At 46.4% G+C, this 15,790-nt stretch overlaps 4 protein-coding genes across 5 annotated transcripts; 2 read left to right on the top strand and 2 right to left on the bottom strand.

Moving 5' to 3' along the window:
* Nucleotides 1–440: 440 nt before the first annotated feature.
* lipt2 (lipoyl(octanoyl) transferase 2) lies at nucleotides 441–2,024 on the bottom strand. Its single transcript, XM_054794982.1, has 4 exons — nucleotides 1,936–2,024; nucleotides 1,254–1,568; nucleotides 1,049–1,175; nucleotides 441–980 (listed from the first exon to the last, which is right to left on the bottom strand). Exons 2-4 carry the CDS (start codon nucleotides 1,560–1,562, stop codon nucleotides 742–744), a joined length of 675 nt encoding a protein of 224 aa, XP_054650957.1. The 5' UTR covers nucleotides 1,563–1,568; nucleotides 1,936–2,024; the 3' UTR covers nucleotides 441–741.
* A 336-nt stretch (nucleotides 2,025–2,360) lies between these two features.
* On the top strand, nucleotides 2,361–11,839 carry abcf3 (ATP-binding cassette, sub-family F (GCN20), member 3). The gene is made up of 21 exons (XM_054794949.1): nucleotides 2,361–2,499; nucleotides 3,025–3,172; nucleotides 3,266–3,342; nucleotides 3,418–3,473; nucleotides 3,543–3,640; nucleotides 3,730–3,852; nucleotides 3,980–4,246; nucleotides 4,319–4,399; nucleotides 4,473–4,532; nucleotides 4,639–4,695; nucleotides 5,420–5,442; nucleotides 6,571–6,626; nucleotides 6,732–6,932; nucleotides 7,014–7,090; nucleotides 7,168–7,212; nucleotides 7,289–7,421; nucleotides 7,493–7,581; nucleotides 8,616–8,707; nucleotides 8,798–8,930; nucleotides 9,001–9,088; nucleotides 9,165–11,839. The coding sequence occupies exons 1-21, from the start codon at nucleotides 2,427–2,429 to the stop codon at nucleotides 9,321–9,323; spliced, it is 2,136 nt and encodes a 711-aa protein (XP_054650924.1). The 5' UTR covers nucleotides 2,361–2,426; the 3' UTR covers nucleotides 9,324–11,839.
* Nucleotides 10,301–11,861, bottom strand: polr2d (RNA polymerase II subunit D). The gene is made up of 4 exons (XM_054794987.1): nucleotides 11,569–11,861; nucleotides 10,800–10,980; nucleotides 10,633–10,728; nucleotides 10,301–10,538 (listed from the first exon to the last, which is right to left on the bottom strand). Exons 1-4 carry the CDS (start codon nucleotides 11,639–11,641, stop codon nucleotides 10,460–10,462), a joined length of 429 nt encoding a protein of 142 aa, XP_054650962.1. The 5' UTR covers nucleotides 11,642–11,861; the 3' UTR covers nucleotides 10,301–10,459.
* On the top strand, nucleotides 11,821–15,703 carry LOC129191526 (flotillin-2). 2 transcript variants are annotated; one of them, XM_054794964.1, is made up of 11 exons: nucleotides 11,821–11,834; nucleotides 13,169–13,250; nucleotides 13,348–13,438; nucleotides 13,516–13,639; nucleotides 13,716–13,834; nucleotides 13,908–14,021; nucleotides 14,098–14,217; nucleotides 14,313–14,527; nucleotides 14,602–14,785; nucleotides 14,899–15,048; nucleotides 15,146–15,703. In XM_054794964.1, exons 3-11 carry the CDS (start codon nucleotides 13,364–13,366, stop codon nucleotides 15,182–15,184), a joined length of 1,140 nt encoding a protein of 379 aa, XP_054650939.1. In that variant the 5' UTR covers nucleotides 11,821–11,834; nucleotides 13,169–13,250; nucleotides 13,348–13,363; the 3' UTR covers nucleotides 15,185–15,703. The 2 variants fall into 2 exon arrangements, with proteins under 2 accessions (XP_054650939.1, XP_054650938.1); XM_054794963.1 differs by lacking the exon at nucleotides 11,821–11,834 and adding an exon at nucleotides 12,102–12,260.
* The last annotated feature ends 87 nt before the right edge of the window (nucleotides 15,704–15,790 follow it).

Raw genomic sequence — 15,790 nt, 5'->3', positions numbered from 1 at the left:
CAAGACTTCCGGATGGTTTTCAAAACAAACGTCTAGCTTGTGCGTCGTGTTTGAGAAAAAAGGTTACAAGAGCATTTCTAAGGAGCTGCCATAATCCAATATAAGTGAAATATAATAATTTGATCACAGATCATCACGAACACGGATGTGTCATCTTTTCCACAGCATCAGGAACTTAAGCCAAGGGCATTAGCATTACTTTTGCTTTTGGTGAGTTATTTTTGCACTAATTACTATATTTTGCAGAAACAACTCTGTGTAATAAAATGGAATAACTGTATTATTTTGATGACATTACTATACTTTGTTCACAAATAATACATTTTAAATTTATTCGTTTCATTTATCATAATTATGGTAAACAAATAGACAAAATCACAAAAACTTGCAAGATTTTAAGTAAAAAAAAAAATAAAAAATACCCGCAACAGTGGCCCTGTATTGACTTGGTATTGGATCAAAACCAAAATTTGCAATATCACCCAACCCTCATAGAAACTTCTCCAGTCTTTCGATGTGAAGGGATGGACACATGACTTCTCTTCAGAGGGATGCAGCACCAAATGCCATTGATAAGATATTGGCAGGTACATAACAATTGCACACACTAATACAGTAGTTGTCCAACAATTGCAAGCTTTTGTCCTAAGAAAGACAAAAGCTGACTTCTACTTTCCTTTGAGCTTTATTAACATTGATAAGAGCACTGTACTTATTATTAAAATTCATTCATTCATGAACTCATTCATTCTTCACCGAGCCATGGGCGTCCACCAGGTGACAGCGGAAGTTGTCTGCAAAAGCGTCCAGCAGGTGTGGGACGGCGTCATCCACACTGATGTTTCTGTGCAGCTCGGCGCTGAGCGAGGTCACGCCCTTGCCCTCCAGGCCGCATGGCACGATGTGCTGGAACCACGACAACTCTGTGTTGCAGTTGAGAGCCAAGCCGTGCGACGTGACGTAGCGGGAGCAGCGGATGCCTAAAAAAAACACAAACAAGAAGGTGAAGCGGGGAAACTCCAGAAGCGGGGATGGTGCGTCGATTTACCGATGGCACAAATCTTTTTGTCTCCCACCCAAACGCCAGTGTGAGGAGACGTGGACGCCTCCAAGTGGAATCTCCTACAAGCCGAAATGACGGTCTCCTCCAGTCGTGACACATACCAGCGGACACTCTGCACACACGCATGACGATGACGATGTCACTAAGGTGGTCAACAAAGGTCTGTCGAGCAGCACATAGCAGCTGTGACCTTCTTGAAGGAGCCCAGGTTCAGGACCGGGTAGCAGACCAGCTGCCCTGGGCCATGGAACGTGATGAGTCCTCCTCGGTCAGCCTTGTGGACTTGGGCTCCCAGCAGACGCAGGTGGTCCAGCGAAGAGGGCGGGTAGGGTTTCTGGCGGATGCCTGTGGTGTAGACAGGCGGGTGCTGACACAGCAGCAAAGCGTGAGCCGGACCAGCCTGGTGCCGCCTGACATAGACCTGCTGGAGCTGCAATGCTTCCTGGTATGTGAGCAGGCCCAGGCGGACCACTTCCACTAGCGGCCTGCCCCCTTGCATCCGGCACTGCAGAGAAAAACACCCACAATATGCTAATAAACACACAGGAAGTTCATCCATTTTGGACATTTTATAGAAACGCCTTATTACTGTTGATATTAATCTGAATGACAGATCATGTGGGATATATAATTTCAAATCAGACAGATTGCAAGATATACTTAACTAATCCCATAAGGGAAATTAAAGAATAACTCTTGAGGCTTCTATGCAGGTAATTTAGTAAACGTCATCATTACAAACTTATTACTACTGTACACATAAACACACTTAAAACACTGAGAAACGACAAACGGCCCGTCTTGTATTGCAGCAATTGCTTTAGTTCACTTATATCGTATTGTAAAGGAGTATCTTATATTAAAGTTTATACCTCTAACTTCTCACGACTCCTGTGTCACTATATCTGCCATCCGAGCGACGCATATTGCGCATGCGTACTTGGCCCACCATCTTGGAAACATATTACGGTACGTCGTGGGTGACAAACAATGATAACTTTGCGTATGTGGTTACTTGCTGTCAAATTGCTACATAATGTAACTGTAATACATAATGTACACTCTTATGACTACACGGGCCTGTCACTCCATTTCGTATTACGATCTTACCTCACGTCTTGTGTTGTGCTGTTGTGATTGCGACTTATGTGCCACGTAGTGAATTATTTTTGCCTATATTCACCATGTGTAACTAAATGCATAACTGACATATACAAAATTGGACTCTTGTTGTTTTTAACTCGTCAAGGTATTTCTTAAGTTTTACAGTGACGTCACTGCAGCTTGCGGACTTTTGTCCCAGTGAGGTTGCCGTAGCGTTTCCGCTGCGGATTTACTTCCGTCGGCAAGTTTGGTTGCCACAATGGCGACGTACGTGGAAATACTGCGGAGCGAGTTTCCTGAGATCGACTCGGAGTTGTTCGACTACATCACAGGTGAGCGGCCGGGTCAGAGTCGTTGTATGCCGGGTAATTTCAGTCACTGTCCACTGGACAGAGACTGTCCTCCCGGCTAGAGGAGCACCGGTCCGAAGTAGCAAGTTAGCTGTTAGCAGCTAACACCCCGGTGTGGCTCGTCGGGTTGATGCCGTCTAACACGCCTCGTTGATACCGTGACTCGTGAGCCTCGAGAAGTGGTGCTTTAAAGCCAAAGTAAACAGTCGCAGTGGTTGACAGAAATTAAATGAAGACGGTTAAAAATGTCATTTTTAAAAATATATACAGTACTGTGGTTGCTTTTTGGCTTTTTAAAGTTGAACCTCAAAACTGTGGAGAAGCATCACTATCCTCACCTCCTTGAGCATGAGGGAGTAGATGTGTTTACATGTTGTCATTATTTCCACTTCCAAGATGGCAATGTGAAGTGTCACCCTCTCAAGCGTGTGTGTGTGTGTGTGTGTGTGTGTGTGTGTGTGTGTGTGTGTGTGTGTGTGTGTGTGTGTGTGTGTGTGTGTGTGTCAGGCGTGTTGGACAATGGTGGGTCTGACTTTGAGGATGGCGAGGAGGTGTTTGACGCCATTGGTGGAGTCCTGCAGGAAGTGTCACCTGACAGTAAAAATGAAGATGACGTCAGAGACATCTGTCTGCAGATGTTCAACACACTCCAGCTGTGAGGATGGGTGCTTGGGATGTGCCTTGAAGAAAATTATTACAAGGTGAGACAGATGTCATGACAAACGTGTATATATATGTGTGTGTTCAGGAGCCGCTGTCCTGCTGCTCATCGTCAGGTGTTGCTGGACGCGCCGGTGCAGCTGTCGCAGATGTCGACGGACACGAGTGAGCGCTCGCTGATGTGCATGTTGTGGGCATAGCCTTCATGTAGATCACATGCGTATTTCTACTCATTCACAGCGCCGGCTGCCAAAGACATGCAGGGAATCTGGATGATGAAACGTCCTCAGAACACGGCACGTCCTTTCAATGCACTACCACAGGCCGTCCTTTGTTGGCTCACACCGTCTCTTTGTGTCCCTCAGACTGTGGACGCCAAGAAGCTGGAGAAGGCCGAGGCCAAGTTGAAAGCCAAACACGAGAGGCGGAACGAGAAGGACTCTCAGAAGGCGTCCAGCCCGCTGTCAGTCTCTGTCTTCTGCACATGTGTGTTCTCTCTTGCTGTCCTGTCTGCGTTCACGTTCATTTGTCTGTCTCGCTTGTTGTGTCCAGTGTCCTGGAGGAGGCGTCTGCCAGTCAGGCCAGCAGTAAAAAAGATGGGCGAGTGGACCAGTCGGGGAAGAACCGCAGCTACGACATCCGCATCGAAAACTTTGACGTGTCCTTCGGAGAGAGGTGATGTGGGGAAAGATCAAAATGATAAGATAAAAACATTTCATATTAGCCTACAAGCTAATGGCGGTCACAGCATTATCAGCGAGCCAAATGATGGAAATGTGTAAGGGAATCCTTGCCGCTGTAGGTGTCTGCTGCAGGGGGCGGAGCTCTCGCTAGCGTCCGGCCGGCGGTATGGCCTGATTGGTCGAAACGGGCTGGGCAAAACAACGCTGCTGAAGATGCTGGCCAGCCGCAACCTGCGCGTCCCGCCGCACATCTCCATCCTCCACGTGGAGCAGGAAGTGGCCGGAGACGAGACGGCGGCGCTGCAGAGCGTCCTGGAGAGCGACACGTTGCGGGAGGAGCTACTGAGCGAGGAGCGGCACCTTAACGCTCGCATCGCAAACGGAACGTAAGTCTGTCAGGAGGGCGGGGGCAGGGAATGGGAGAACGGGTCTGAGGGTTCTCGCGTTTGTCGTCTCAGAGCCGACGGGATGGAGAGCGGCCGCCTGTCGGAAATTTACGTCAAATTGGAGGAGATCGATGCTGACAAAGCCCCGGCCCGGTAATTGTGCTCGTGTGCTGTGATAGGACTCAATCAAAGGCCTGCGACTTTGACACTTGTCTCATCCAATCAGAGCCTCCATAATCTTAGCTGGTCTTGGATTTTCTCCCAAAATGCAGCAGCAGCCTACTAAGTGAGTACACACACACTTTCACATCAGTGCATGCTTTCCAAGGCATTATTCTAAGGTGGCTCACTTTGCTTGATGCCTTTCTGTGTGTGTGCACGTGTGCATGCAGGGAGTTTTCAGGAGGATGGAGGATGAGGTTGGCCTTAGCAAGAGCTCTATTTGCTCGGTGAGTTTCTGTCTTTTTTTTTTTTTTTTTTTTACACTTACATTTCAGCCCTCAGCTGTCAGTCATCGTGTATGATTGACAGCAGAGGGCGCTAACCCTCGGGCAGGGGTCCACAACCACCAGGCCGAGGGAGGCTTTCGGGTGCAGTGATAAAAATAAAAATACACTTATAAAAATACATTTTATATCAATGCATATCAAATATGTGCCATTATTTGATTCAAAAAGTAATATACAGTTACAAATCCCATAGTTTTTGCATGTATATGTTGTTTGTTGCGAGCAGCGACCTGTCCCACTTTGTTCATTTGGTCTCAAATGCTGATAATGTGAGAATGCATAAAGGTAAGATTTGATGACGTTATTGATAGCTAATGTACATATTTGTTGGTGCACAACCTCAAGTTAATTCATGCTAGCACACTGCCTTTTACCACACACATCAAACAGCGACATAATAATCTTCTCTCTGGAAAAACAAATTCCAGGCTCGTAGTGGTGGATGGGGGGGTCTGTATTCATTTTGTGCTTTTAATTTGATGTTGATGCTGTCTTAGTTTTACATGATACACACTAAATAAGACACATTAGAGCGCTATTATCTTAAAAAGGTTGGGGACCGCTGCCCTAGAGGATGACGACCAACAAAATCACTTGCTATATATGCACTATAATACACTTAAACAATGATTTGAGGATCTAATATTTATTTGGTTCTCATCAGGCCCGACCTGCTGTTGCTAGACGGTGAGTCACTACCATGTTGTAGTACTGCTAAATAAATAAATATTTTATAAGTGGAAAGAAGGGGTTGTAGTTCAGTGTATGTTCAGATAGACCAAACTTTTTCCACTGAGGGCCACAAACTGAAAAATGAAAGGGTGCAAGGGCCACTTGGATTATTGTAAACCACAGCATGCCCTCTAGATATGCTAAGAAGTTATACACATTTCAATAAAAAAATGGCATCTCACCTTTGTGATATACAGTTGGTGGAAAAAGCCTATTATTATTATTATGAACTTTGTTTTTTGCTTTTTTTTCCATTTTTGCTATGTTTTTATTGCTGTAATATTATGACTATATTCCAATAGTAGTTTGGCTTTATTCCCATAATATAACTTGTTCCCCAAGCTCATTCTCAAATATTTACATTTTGTTTTGTTTGTTTCTTATAATATGTATTTATATTTTTTTCTTCAATATTTCAACTCTATGCTACTAAAATTACATTATTTTTACTCCTCATATTATTGAAATTGCAAATTCTCCTGCTGGTAGAATGTTACCTAAACACCTCCCCAGGGAGGCGTCCGGGTGGCATCCTGACCAGATGCCCGAGCCAACCTCATCTGGCTCCTCTCAATGCGGAGGAGCAACGGTTCTATTCCGAATTTCTCCCGGATGACAGTGCGTCCCACCTTATCTGTAAGGGAGAGCCCAGCCACTCGACGGAGAAAACTCATTTTGGCCGCTTGCACCCGTGATCTTGTCTTGTCGGTCACTAAACTAATTTACTATTTAAGTAATTTTTTTTTGCTTTTCATAATATTACGACTTTAAAAAAAAGCTTCTTTTTTCTTATTCAACTCTATGCCACTAAAATGACATTATTTTTCTTCATAATATTGCGAGTTTATCCTTGTAAAACTTTTTCTCGTTTGATTACCACTTTTGTCTGTCAATATTTTGTTTTTATTCTTGTGAAATTACCGCTGATTTTCCTTTTTTTTTCCTTTTGCATTTCTTGTAAAATTATATGTAAAATGGCCTTCAGGCTGGACTTTGGACACCCCTGAGATACACTGAAGAAATACAATTTTAATATTGAATACTACTAGTACTCAAGTACTAAAAGTGTGTGTTTGTTTCCAGAGCCGACCAACATGTTGGATGTTAGGGCCATTCTGTGGCTGGAGAACTACTTGCAGGTCCCGGCACGCTCTCACTTTTAACCTTAGCAATCCTCACTGAAATCAATGGCGACTGTTGGCATCGAGCTAGCGCATAAGAAAAACTGCCTCCCCTATCCGTAGACGTGGCAGTCCACCATCTTAGTCGTCTCCCACGACCGAAACTTCCTGAACGCCGTGGTGACCGACATCGTCCACCTGCACTCCCAGAGGCTGGACTGTTACCGTGGCGATTACGAGAACTTTGTGAAAACCAAAGAAGACAGACTGAAAAACCAACAGAGAGAGTATGAGGCCCAACTGCAGTACCGGCAACACATACAGGTACTGTACTACAGCAGTACATGCACCGTGTACCAGGCCAGGTACTGGCTTCTTTTGGAAGTGACTGTGTGGTGTTTTCAGGTGTTTATTGACAGGTTTCGCTACAATGCAAACAGAGCAGCTCAGGTTCAGAGCAAACTGAAACTGCTGGAGAGACTGTAAGTCCTCATGAGTGCACATCAATAAAACTTGTAGGTTGGAGTTCACGAGTAGGTACTTTTGTGGTTGTTTGCAGGCCAGAACTGAAACCCATTGACAAAGAAGCTGAAGTGGCTTTGAGGTATAGAAACTTCTTCGTAGTTCTCCCGTACTTCATGCTACCGGGTCCGCTGACACGTTGTGGTTTTGTGTGACAGGTTTCCAGACAATTTTGAGAAGTTGTCCCCTCCCATCCTTCAGTTAGACGAGGTGGAGTTCTACTACACTCCCGACCAGCGCCTATTCTCTGGGCTCAATCTATCAGCGGACCTCGAGTCTCGGATTTGCATCGTACGTCAGCCGACAGTTTGATCTCACGAGGTTGTCAAACGTGTGATGCCTAATCGTGTTCTTCATGGCAGGTTGGCCAAAATGGTGCCGGGAAGAGTACCATTCTCAAACTGCTGATGGGCGAGCTGACGCCGGTAAACGGAATCCGCCAAGCTCACAGGTAAAAAAAAAAAAAAAAAAAAAAATGCAAATATAGGGCATTCAGCGATGCTATGATGATACAGTATGTAGTATTCTATACTGGTTACTAGGCGTCAGTAATGTTACTGTAATATTTGGTGAGAAGCACAAGCATCAGACTTGATTGCCGGAACAACTGACCTTTATTGCACGTTTGAACTAGAAAAGCACTCGGAGAGTGCAGATCTCCGCCAAGCGCCATAGTTCTCCCCCATATTGTGATTCACACCAAAATAATAATCCTACATTTATTGGATCAGCCTTTGATAATTTGTAGAACCTGTTGGAAACTTGTCCTGTGTAAGTGCTCTCACCATTTTTTGTGGCGTTATATGCATAAATGGCGAAAATGGTCCTATCTCACGATGTTAAAGAATCCTTTAAAAAAATTCCAGGATCCAGACGATGATCCAGATCACCCCCAAAATGAAATCAGTTCTTCCATATCCCATTTCCGAAAATTCCTGAAATTTTCATCCTAATCCATTAGTTATTTTCAACACAAACATATAAAAACCTAACCTCTGTGCTGCGCTTGCACTTGGCGGAGGTAATGATTGCACAATAATCCCCAACATGGGCTACTGTTGTAAACCACGACAAGCTAAAACTCAACTCTGAACCACTGATGTCACTTCCTGTCCGCCCCCTATTTAGCTCCCCTATCACTACAACACATTTATAGCAACTAGCAGCACACACGAGCGTGAGTCGGATTTGTCTCCTATATTGGGTAATAGGAGTGTAAAAGTGACCATAGGTTTGTTTATTGTTTATTTAGGCGGTCGTAAACAGGGTTTCTATGCTCTAAGTTTGAAAATATTCCATTTATAAATTAGGAAACCTACTTAGCGGAAATTCACATATCTGGGATAACTATTTGTGTGCATGCAGACGTGTATTTATTTATTTTTTTATAAATGCAAAAATGCGGGGCTGTCTACACCCTCCCTGAAGGGCTCACGTGCAGCTTTTCACAAATGAATAAAAACCGTCCCTGACGTCTTGTATCAGGAACCTGAAGATCGGATACTTCAGCCAACACCACGTGGACCAGCTGGACTTGAACGTCTGCTCTGTGGAGCTGCTCCTCAACAAGTTTCCTGGTAACCACAGCAACCCTCCCGTAGCTCAACCCACCCCCGCCCCGCCAGGTTGCTCACACTTCCTGATTGGCGCTTTTTTGCGGGTCACAGGTCGGACCGAGGAGGAGTACCGACACCAGCTAGGAGGCTACGGCATCACGGGGGAGCTTGCCACCAGGCCCGTCGCCAGTCTGTCGGGAGGACAGAAGAGTCGAGTGGCCTTCGCCCAGATGACCATGTCATGGTAGGCAGAACATCAGCATTGGAAGCCATGCTGGTCACAAACATCCTTTTGACCTGCTCTGCCTTTTCAGTCCCAACTTCTACATCCTGGACGAGCCCACTAACCATCTGGACATGGAGACCATCGAGGCTCTGGCAACAGCCCTCAACAAGTTCAGAGTGAGCACAAACATCAAGCCAAGGCTCCTTGCATGCGCTCAAGGTGACGCAGTCACATCTTTCCTGTTTTTGTTAGGGTGGCGTCATTCTGGTGTCACACGACGAGCGTCTGATCCGGATGGTCTGTAAGGAGTTGTGGGTTTGCGAAAGCGGGAAAGTTTGGCGCATGGATGGTGGCTTTGACGAGTACAGAGACGTCCTGCAGGAGCAGTTCAGGAAGGAGGGCTACCTGTGAGACCACGCCACCTGTCTGCTGACCACACCCATTGACATCAACACCGCCTTCAGTCTTGTCAGCCAACCGGCACACCCATTGACACCAACCCCGCCTTCCGTCTTGTCAGCCAATCAGCTATCAGAGTGGACTGTGTGACCTCTTGCTTCAGGTCATGACCTCTGTGAGCCGACTCGGTTTTGTGAACTCTGGAGGGTGAGGAGTTTATTTAAACCCTTTCAGTTTTAGTCAAAACAAATAAAGCTGACACATTGTGGAACTTGCACACTTCCTGTTTCCTTTATGAAGGTCACAGGATGTGTCAGTACACTTCAATAAGTATACTGTGTATTTAGTTCCTGAGGGTGCGATTTTTGACAGGGTACTGCTGTCCCAAATCCTTTACTGTTACACACTTACAAATAGCCAAGATGGGGAAAATTGAGGGTGATTCATTGTGCATCACTGCGTACTCACTATTTTGGGTGTTTTGAGTAGCTGGCGCACAATTCCCTACTTAGCATGTGTAGTGCACACAACATACAGTGCATTGTTCCACTCCACACCCCCAATGCTGTGTGTGATGGATCCTAACCACCCCTGATCATCACCATCTTGGCTGCATAGCAGAAGGGGAGAGAGTAATGAGAGAGGTTGCAATTCACAATAACAAGGAGGCAAGAAGCGGATAAATATTGCATTCCCAGTTGCCGGTAAGTGCGCAACAACTCGATTTAGTCCCTCCCCTTCTATGTAGCCATACTATGTAGCTAGCTATGTATGAGTAAGGTTAGTAAGTGTCCATCGCCACATACTCATTAGGTCTGTGTTAGTGCAGTACTGACAGAGCACTGCATTTTGACATACAGTACTTGTATGTGCGGAGGCACTTATGTAATCAAAATGCGAAGTGTGCGATTAGGAACACCGCCATAGTCTTGTGTATTTTGCTGCATAGACTATAGTTAATTTATCACAACTTTCTCAACCAAGACATATTTAAAAAAAAAAAAAGCAATGTGCTTTATTGTTATTGGTTCCAGAACCCTTGAATACAGCACTACATTTAACATTACACAAAATTACAGTTTTCTATTACATAATCAGGCACAGGTCACTTTAGTCTTGCGTCTTTGTGGCCGTCCTGGTCCAGATTCTCAGTACTGGAAGCTTCTCTTGGTTTGAATGTCATCCAGGATTTGTTGTAGTTCCTCATCCTCAAAGCGGCCCTCCAAGCTGCATTAAAAAAACAACAACAAAAAAAAAAACAATTTAAATGGTTGGTCACGTGTCCTTTAAATGGGCGGGAACAGGAGCTCTCAGGACTCACCTGGGGATGAGGGCCTTGGCTTCCTCCGCAGCCTCGGGACACAGGTTCGCCAGGCTAGCCAGCTCAAACTTGTGCAACTTCTTCTGCAGGAGGAGGCTGGTGGGGGTGGGTTGAACACATCAGGAGGAGTATTGGTTTACATCTTACGTTTTTAGTCTGGCACCAACCTCCGCACGGCGGTGATGGTCTCTCTATTCTTGAAGCGGCTGAAGCGGACCGTGTAGTTTAGGGTCTTCATGAAAACCTCTGAGAGTTCCTGCTCGTCCTCGACGCTCTCGTTCTGCTGCTTGCGATGCTCCAGCAACATGTGCACCTCCGAATTGAGCAGCGTCTCCGAATTCTCAAACTCTGGTGTGACAACACACAGGAAACCAATCTAGTACGGCAACAAAAGTGCCATTTGGAATAAACGCAAGATGACTACATTTCGCACATGGCTCCGACTGATGTAGCTAGCTGCACAGTAACGTCCATGTTTTTTGCTGGAAAGTTAATATGATCAGTGTATCCTGGACGGATAAAGATGACCGTTGAGACCTCTAGGGAAGAGAAATAAAGACAGACTGACCGTTGAGGAGACCTCTAGCAAAGCGTAATAAGACTGAAGGACAATTGAGGAGAACTCTAGGATAGAAGAATAAAGACTGAGCATTGTGGAGACCCCTAGGAAAGAGGACTAAAGACAGGTGGAGCACGGGGACTACAGACAAAAGGAGCGTTCAGGAGACCCTGGAAAGCAGAATAAAGGCAATGATAGTTGAGAAGTCCTTTAGCAAAGAGTAATAAAGACAAGGAGTGTTGAGAAAGGGAGCGCTGAGAAGTCATTTAGGAAACAGGAATAATGAGGAGCGTTCAGGGAACCTCCAGAAAAGCGTAATGAAGAGAAAGGAAAATAAAACTAAGACCAGGGAAAATGAGAAGGAGCGGTGAGGAGACCTTTAGGAAAGAGCAGCTGAGATGCGTCTTCTTCCACATCGCCGGCATGAGGCGCGGAGCCCGTGGCCGCCATCACAGCAGCCGTCGGCCAGAGGAGAGCCGCGCTCGGACCGGAGAGGACACAACCGTCTGGTACCGCCCAAAAATCTAACCGGGGGGAAAGGTCCCAAGTGAGAGGAGGTCAGCAAGAAGTTGAATTTTGGACGCTGGAAAGCGAGTCAACACAATCCCTCTTTGAAGTCCACAGTCACTTCCGGCCTTTTCCGGTAAATCTTTGCGTGTCGATTCTCAGTGGCGCCACAATGTGGCCGGCGAATACATCACACCTGACAATGATTATGAAAATGCTACTAAAACACTTCATTTATTTCACCGATTATTGAGTGTTGACTAATTAAATCAATGTTGGCTCATTGCGTTTTTTTTGTTTTTTTTTACATTTGTTCGTTGCTTTTTTAAATCATCGTGTCGACCTCGTGTGTAAACGAACGAAATCTGCCGGGGTCGAGAGAAACGTCAGTGGGTGACGTCATTGAATGGGCGTGGTCGCGCTTGAGGATAACTCGCTTGGGCTAACGGTGCTGCTTGTCGTCTTGACAGTTTTGTCTTTATCGGACTAGTCTTTACATTGGACGCAGTGGAGATGGGCAACTGTCTGACGGTTGGTCCAAACGAAGCGTTGGTGGTGTCTGGTAGGTGAACGTCACCATTTTAATCTCAGCTAAGCAGCTAACGCCAGCTACTTTAAGCGGCTAGATGCTAGCGTGTTGTGGTATTTGCTAAAGAAAGCAGCTGTAATGTGAGGTGACAGAATGAATGGACGCACCTCGTGTATTGTTTGCAAGCGATCCTCTCCGTCATCTCTTTCCATGTTAGCCCCTCCCACCACTGAGCAGCTAGGAGATGCTGAGACAAATAAGATGTTCTTCCTTCACAAATTAATTTTGTCCAGTTATAAGTCAATTCTGCTCCAAATAAAACCAATGATATTACGTTGCCCGACAGGGGCCAAACGCTCCAAACACGCAAACACCGTAAACAAGTGCAACGGGGAAATCCTGCAAATTACATAAAACTACTACACGCTCACATAAATGCTGCAAGACCAAAAAGAAATGCAAAATACATGACATGAGATGTTATCATCCCAGGCTGAAGGCAAACCGTCCCATGACGTATGGTCCTTTTGGAGGACACTAGACCATATATATGCAAGCATGTCATGTGACCTGTGTGTCAGGGGTTTTCCAGTCTTTGTGTTTTTCTATAATGATTAAACGCTGCCCAGTCGAAAACAAAGGTCACACACTCCAATCATTGTTTCCTACAGGACTGCAATCTATTTGTGGCAGTGGTGGGTTGGGAGTGTGTGTGAGACTAATGACATCATCGTCTCTCATGTAATGTATTTGCGTGTAATTGTAATGAACGCTGGTAGGAGAGAGGAATAACGTGGGAGACAAAAAGTGAGTGAAAAGCACAACAAATATAGATATTATACCGACAAGCTTTCTTCTGTCGCTTGTTTTGTGTTTTTTTTTATGTCACAAACAAGGCTAAAAATACTAACAAATATGACATGTGTTGTTCTTCCCCTCAGGCGGCTGTTGTGGCTCTGATGTGAAGTCGTATGTGGTGGGGGGGTGGTCTTGGGCTTGGTGGCTCCTGTCGGACACCCAAAGGTGACGTCTGATAAAATGACGACACCGTGTTCGGTGCCATGCTCTTCTTGACACTGTCCTAAGGGGCGTGCTGACAGGTTGCACGTGTGCTCTACAGGATCACTCTGGAGATCATGACCTTGCAGCCTCGCTGTGAGGACGTGGAGACAGCAGAGGGCGTGGCCATCACCGTCACGGGCGTGGCTCAGGTAGCATGTCGAGGAGAAAAAAAATCTTGAGTATTTGTCATGTGACCACAATGCTTTTTGTGTGTGGCGTGCTCCAGGTGAAGGTCATGACCGAGCAGGACCTGCTGGCGCTGGCGTGCGAGCAGTTCCTGGGCAAGTCGGTGATGGAGATCAAAGCTGTGGTTCTGCAGACCTTGGAAGGACACCTGCGCTCCATTTTAGGTCCTGACGCTGGTCATCACAGTCTTAAAAGTACTCACAATGTCGTGTCATTGACATGCGTGCTCTGCTCATGCAGGAACGCTGACGGTGGAGCAGATCTACCAGGACCGAGACCAGTTTGCCAAACTGGTGCGGGAGGTGGCGGCACCCGACGTGGGTCGGATGGGCATCGAGATCCTCAGTTTCACCATCAAGGTAGGGAACCAAGTCATTTGGTATTCCCTTGTGAGTGAAGCGCATGTCATGTTTGCCGCCCGTTGGCTTGCAGGACGTCTACGACAAACTGGACTATCTAAGCTCGTTGGGAAAGACTCAAACGGCCGCCGTCCAGCGGGACGCAGACATCGGCGTGGCGGAGGCGGAGCGGGATGCCGGGATACGGGTAAGGAGGCTGTGCCTTGGAGATGGTTGATGGTTGGTGCCGGTCAAGTTACTCAATGCCATATCCTGCCTCTCAGGAAGCCGAATGTAAGAAGGAGATGATGGATGTCAAATTCCAGGCCGACACCAAAATGGCCGACTCCAAGCGAGAACTGGAGCTGCAGAAAGCATCATTCAACCAGGAAGTGAACACCAAGGTGGCCCCCATGTGCCTGTTTTACAGATTGTATGCTAGGATTTGGAAAGCCCTTGGAAAAGGAGTTTGTGTGTATGTGTGCACGAATGTTTCCAGAAAGCTGAGGCCCAGCTGGCCTACGAGTTGCAGGCAGCCAAGGAGCAGCAGAAGATCCGCCTGGAGGAGATCCAGATTGAGGTGGTGCAGAGGAAGAAGCAGATCACCATCGAGGAGAAGGAGATCGAGCGCACTGACAAGGAGCTCATCGCCACCATCAAGCGGCCCGCCGAGGCTGAGGCCTTCAAGATGAAGCAGCTGGCCGAAGGACACAAGTGAGCTTGGAACAGATCGCTGCTTTTCGCCGACCTCGCCGCCTCCTTTTTCACGCTTTGACCTTTTTCCTCAGGAAGAAGCGAGTGCTCATCGCCCAGGCCGAGGCGGAAAAGATCAAGAAGATTGGTGAGGCCGAGGCGACCTCCATCGAAGCCGTGGGCAAGGCCGAGGCCGAGAAGATGAGACTGAAAGCCGAGGCCTACCAGCAGTACGGCGAGGCCGCCAAGACCGCCCTGGTCCTCGAGGCCCTGCCCAAGGTAATGTCCCCTTCTCTGACCACACCTCCAGAATTTAGGCTTTGAGTTTAGGTAAAAGACAGGAAGTGGGTTGCAGGAAGTGTAACCACAGTGGCCTGTTTGTGTCACTGCAGATTGCTTCTAAGGTAGCGGCACCCTTGGCCAAGACCAATGAGATCGTGATCCTCAGTGGGGAGGGCGGACGAGTGACGGGCGAGGTCAATCGCCTGTTGGCTGAACTTCCCGTGTCTGTAAATGCTCTAACCGGTGTGGACTTGTCAAAGGTAGGAAGCGTGCAGCTTTTCAGGAAGAAAGTGTTTGGGATGGTTGGGGGAGGGATCCTGATGGGGGATGCTCATGCTGGTCTTGGTCATATTCCAGATTCCACTGTTACAGAAGATGGCGAAGTCTTCGGCCTGAGAAGTGGGCCACTTGAAGAACTTTGGTGCCTTACTGGATCCACGAGCAGAACAGCTGCATGCTCTCTTGTTTGGGATTATTGGGAGGGGGGGGGGACAGGCGGGTCCTTGGTTCATTTGGGACGTGACACAGGTGCTCAAAGCTTTCCACAATCTTTCCTCTTCACTTTGTATCCTCTATTTGTGTTCACATGTTGCTTTTGCACGTGAGTCCATGTTTGTTTTGGTGATGCTCAACAACAACAAACAAAGATCTCTTTTATGAAGTCCGGTACACAAAAATCTCTTTTGAGCTTCTTTTTTTTAGTGGTTTTATTCTGTGATGTTGCTGTTTGTGGGAAGGAAAAAAAATGCTTCTTTAGATGCAATGTATTTTTATTTGACATAAACTACTGAGGACTGTTAATATTGTTCATGTATTTTTGTCTTTATTATTTTTATATTTATAATAGAAACATTATGATTTGTTTTTGCAAACATTAAATTTTAAAATGTGTCCCAACCACGTCATCTGTTGTTTGTCTAATGATTCTGATCAGAATGTGGTGGTGCATTGCTTGCGCTGCGATTAAGTCCCCCATTGTTGCGTTCAAGTCTCATTCAAGGC

The sequence above is a fragment of the Dunckerocampus dactyliophorus genome, chromosome 12 (assembly GCF_027744805.1).
Source record: "Dunckerocampus dactyliophorus isolate RoL2022-P2 chromosome 12, RoL_Ddac_1.1, whole genome shotgun sequence".
Lineage (NCBI taxonomy): Eukaryota > Metazoa > Chordata > Actinopteri > Syngnathiformes > Syngnathidae > Dunckerocampus > Dunckerocampus dactyliophorus.
The sequence above is the reverse complement of the archived record's forward strand: the minus strand, read 5'-3'. Positions and strand labels throughout refer to the sequence as shown.